This window comes from Lampris incognitus, chromosome 3, assembly GCF_029633865.1.
Source record: "Lampris incognitus isolate fLamInc1 chromosome 3, fLamInc1.hap2, whole genome shotgun sequence".
Classification (NCBI taxonomy): Eukaryota; Metazoa; Chordata; class Actinopteri; order Lampriformes; family Lampridae; genus Lampris; species Lampris incognitus.
Window position 1 is genome coordinate 110,227,236 of NC_079213.1, and position 5,000 is coordinate 110,232,235.

General features: G+C 42.5%; 1 protein-coding gene across 1 annotated transcript in view; it reads left to right on the forward strand.

Annotated features, from left to right (window-relative positions):
- Positions 1-5,000, forward strand: part of fnbp1l (formin binding protein 1-like) — a 67,207-nt gene that overhangs the window by 42,396 nt on the left and 19,811 nt on the right. Inside the window, exons 3-4 of the mRNA XM_056277688.1 lie at positions 2,571-2,621; positions 4,061-4,208. Coding sequence (XP_056133663.1) covers positions 2,571-2,621; positions 4,061-4,208 — 199 coding nt within the window. The remainder of the gene's footprint in view (positions 1-2,570; positions 2,622-4,060; positions 4,209-5,000) is intronic.

Consider the following 5,000-nt stretch of genomic DNA (forward strand, 5'->3'; position numbering starts at 1 on the left):
CTGTAGTAGAGATCAATAAAGATCAGTCTCCCTGTAGTAGAGATCAGTAAAGATCAGTCTCCCTGTAGTAGAGATCAGTAAAGATCAGTCTCCCTGTAGTAGAGATCAGTAAAGATCAGTCTCCCTGTAGTAGAGATCAATAAAGATCAGTCTCCCTGTAGTAGAGATCAATAAAGATCAGTGTCCCTGTAGTAGAGATCAGTAAAGATCAGTCTCCCTGTAATAGAGATCAATAAAGATCAGTCTCCCTGTAGTAGAGATCAATAAAGATCAGTGTCCCTGTAGTAGAGATCAATAAAGATCAGTGTCCCAGTAGTAGAGATCAATAAAGATCAGTCTCCCTGTAGTAGAGATCAGTAAAGATCAGTCTCCCTGTAGTAGAGATCAGTAAAGATCAGTCTCCCTGTAGTAGAGATCAATAAAGATCAGTCTCCCTGTAGTAGAGATCAGTAAAGATCAGCCTCCCTGTAGTAGAGATCAATAAAGATCAGCGTCCCTGTAGTAGAGATCAATAAAGATCAGTCTCCCTGTAGTAGAGATCAATAAAGATCAGTCTCCCTGTAGTAGAGATCAGTAAAGATCAGTGTCCCTGTAGTAGAGATCAATAAAGATCAGTCTCCCTGTAGTAGAGATCAGTGTCTCTGTGGTAGAGATCAATAAAGATCAGTGTCCCTGTAGTAGAGATCAGTAGAGATCAGTAAAGATCAGTATCCCTGTAGTAGAGATCAGTCTCCCTGTAGTAGAGATCAGTAAAGATCAGTGTCCCTGTAGTAGAGATCAATAAAGATCAGTCTCCCTGTAGTAGAGATCAGTGTCTCTGTGGTAGAGATCAATAAAGATCAGTGTCCCTGTAGTAGAGATCAGTAGAGATCAGTAAAGATCAGTATCCCTGTAGTAGAGATCAGTAAAGATAAGTGTCCCTGTAGTAGAGATCAATAAAGATCAGTGTCCCTGTAGTAGAGATCAGTAAAGATCAGTCTCCCTGTAGTAGAGATCAATAAAGATCAGTCTCCCTGTAGTAGAGATCAGTAAAGATAAGTGTCCCTGTAGTAGAGATCAATAAAGATCAGTGTCCCTGTAGTAGAGATCAATAAAGATCAGTCTCCCTGTAGTAGAGATCAATAAAGATCAGTCTCCCTGTAGTAGAGATCAGTAAAGATCAGTGTCCCTGTAGTAGAGATCAATAAAGATCAGTCTCCATGTAGTAGAGATCAGTGTCTCTGTGGTAGAGATCAATAAAGATCAGTGTCCCTGTAGTAGAGATCAGTAGAGATCAGTAAAGATCAGTATCCCTGTAGTAGAGATCAGTAAAGATAAGTGTCCCTGTAGTAGAGATCAATAAAGATCAGTGTCCCTGTAGTAGAGATCAGTAAAGATCAGTCTCCCTGTAGTAGAGATCAATAAAGATCAGTCTCCCTGTAGTAGAGATCAGTAAAGATAAGTGTCCCTGTAGTAGAGATCAATAAAGATCAGTGTCCCTGTAGTAGAGATCAGTAAAGATCAGTCTCCCTGTAGTAGAGATCAATAAAGATCAGTGTCCCTGTAGTAGAGATCAATAAAGATCAGTCTCCCTGTAGTAGAGATCAGTAAAGATCAGTCTCCCTGTAGTAGAGATCAGTAAAGATCAGTGTCCCTGTAGTAGAGATCAGTAAAGATCAGTGTCTCTGTGGTAGAGATCAATAAAGATCAGTGTCCCAGTAGTAGAGATCAGTAGAGATCAGTAAAGATCATTGTCCCTGTAGTAGAGATCAGTAAAGATCAGTGTCCCTGTAGTAGAGATCAATAAAGATCAGTCTCCCTGTAGTAGAGATCAGTAAAGATCAGTCTCCCTGTAGTAGAAATCAGTAAAGATCAGTCTCCCTGTAGTAGAGATCAGTAAAGATCAGTGTCCCTGTAGTAGAGATCAATAAAGATCAGTCTCCCTGTAGTAGAGATCAGTAAATATCAGTCTCCCTGTAGTAGAAATCAGTAAAGATCAGTCTTCCTGTAGTAAAGATCAGTAAAGATCAGTCTCCCTGTAGTAGAGATCAATAAAGATCAGTCTCCCTGTAGTAGAGATCAGTAAAGATCAGTCTCCCTGTAGTAGAGATCAGTAAAGATCAGTCTCCCTGTAGTAGAGATCAGTAGAAATATTCCCAGCAGAAGTTGCTCTCAAGGGTGGTTGCTGTTGTGTGTTTGATTTCAGAGAGGGAAATCCCTGCAGATCCCTTTGCTACTGCATATCTGAGACATGATCAAAGGTAGTTTTTGGCCGTGTGTGTGTGTGTGTGTGTGCGTGCGTGTGTGTGTGTGTGTGGTATTTTAAGATGTAGGTCAGACGTTAAATTAGTTGTCTCTTCCTATTTTTTGTGGCATCGAAAACACACACCGCCGCTCTTGGAGATGATGAAGTCGGAGCCCGAGGGAGCTGACGGAGGGAGACTTTGATGTTTTATTCTACATCTTTAATAATGCACTCGAACCCTCTTTGTGGAGTGTGTCTGTGTCTGGGTCTCGTTCGGTTTTTGTTTTTAACCCGCTGCCCGTCTCTCTGTCCCTTTTCGCCCCCCATGTTCCTTTCTCTCAAACAGGAGCTTGGTCAAGAAATACTGTCCGAAGCGCGCCAAAGACGAGGAGCCAAGGTGAGCATGGTCGTTCACTTGCCTGGGTTTCTTTTTCCTACTCCAGCAGACTAGAGCGACGCCAGAGGAGTCACAAGACACACACTCTCCGCCCCGCGGGTGCTGGAAACTCTTTGTCTGCGAGTCCTCACTTGTGACAAACCCATTTTCACTGACCGGCTTCTGTCTGGTTGCACACATAATAATAATAATTATTATAATTATTATTATTATTGTTTATAGAGCGCTTTTGAGAGTACTCAAAGACGCTTTAGGTAAGTTAAAATGAACATAGAAGCAACACACCGGAAATGTAAAACAGACATTAATCACATATTCAAAGCAATTCTGAAAAACTGAGTTTTGGAGGACAGGGGTGGTGTGGTCACAGGAGCGGGAGTGGGTGAGCAGGTGGGCAGCAGAGTTCTGGATGTACTGGAGTTTGTTCTGGACTTTGAATGATGAGCCATAAAGAATGCTGTTGCAGTAGTTAATTCTGGACGTGACGAAGGCATGTATCAAATTTTCGGCAGCAGAGAAGGAAGTGATGGGTGGAGACGAGCTATGTTTTTTTTAGGTGGAAAAAGGCAGTTCTGTTAATTTGACTGATGTGGTGGTCAAAGGAGAGGTTGCTGTTGAAAATGATTCTGCGGTTGTGGACGCGTGGCGAGGGAGACAAGAGTGGTTTTATAGATGGTGAGGCAGAAGTTGCGGGTCATTTTGGTAAAGGATTTGGGACCGGTGATGATCGTGTCAGATTTATCACAATTTAGTTTGAGGAAGTTGGCTTGCATCCATGATTTAATTTCAGTGAGGCAGCAGGTCAGAGTGGAGTGAGTTACAGTGGTGATGGATGTAGTGGAGATGTAGAGCTGGACATCATCGGTGTAGAAGTGGAAGTGGAGACCATGACGACATATGGTGTACTCAAGGGGGAGCATGAAAAAGAGAGGACCAAGCACCGAACCCTGGGGGACACCTCGTGAGAGAGGAGCGGTGTAAGAGGTGCAGTTGTTGATGCTGATGAACTGTTTTCTGTTTATGAGATATGACTTTAGGCGGGAGAGGGCAGTACTGGTGATGTTAAGGGAGGACTTGGACTATTACTTTCGTAATGATCGGAAATGAATCCGGGAGTCCTGGGAGTTTCTCTCGGATGTCAGGGGTAATAGCTCCAGGAAAGCAGCACATATTGTTTTTTTCAAATGCCAACATGTGAATTGTTTTTTGGTATTTCATTTGGTAAATTTGTATCCTCGCGTCATTCTGCTCCATATTAAATGAACTTAACTGCTATGGATTGTAGGCTGACTGTCTCTCTTGACACGTATTGACATAAAACAGTGCACGGTCTTTTGTTTGTGTGTTTGCACAGGTTCATGCCCAGCTAGTGTCCCTGGATGGCACCTAATATTGACATACAGTGTTTCAGTATGTGGTAATGTGCGTCTTTTGTCCAGGTTCACATCCTGCCTGTCATTCTACTCTGTATTGAATGAACTGAATGACTATGCTGGCCAGAGGGAGGTGGTGGCGGAGGAGATGGCTCATAAGGTCTATGGTGAGCTGATGAGGTACAGCCAAGACCTTAAAGCAGAGAGGAAACATGTAAGTACACTACCTAGTGCAAACTCTACTGTGCCATGTACACTACGTAGTGTACACTACCTACTAGTGTACATCATCTTAATTTTCCTTCCACACAACTGAGTAGGAACTACACAAGATCTCACAGAGAGATGAAGATGTACAGCCAAGAGCTGAAAGCTTGCAGAGAAGACCTTTAACTGCTTGGAAAATACTTCTACACTGAAAACTGTCTTTTGCATGACAGAATGGTGTTTCACCCTCCCTTATGCCGGGATCAGACTATACGATTTCAGCCCGATTTTGACATGGTTTTGTCATTGCCAATGAATTTCCAGCGTTGAGCCCGATTATGAACAAGGAACGTGTGTCTTTACCCCATTTAGTGTGAAGAACAGTGATGTAGCGTCTGGGATGACCCACAACACCTCGATGAGAATTCTAGCATGGCATAATTTTTTTTTTTTTGTATTTTCCTGCTTAGTCTGACATCTCCTACGTGTTCCTTGCTGTTGACAGAGTGCTCTCTGGTGCATATATGTTAAAAAGGTCTTAAAGTTCATTAAATTTGTAGGTTAAAAGTGTGCAGATACCCTGCAGGAATTTGTGATCGAGCTGTGCTTGCAGGGTAGTTTGTGTTATGTCTGCTAAAGCTGTGTCAGCATTCCCTTGAGCAAGGCAGTGGTGCCCAAACCATGCATGGGACAGTCATGCAATAGACTGTATAATAGGTGAAATGTTTTCTAGTCCTTTCAGTAGCAAGATAGTTTCAAATTATTTCCCTCTTATATTTTTTCTGCCTTTCTGCTCTTT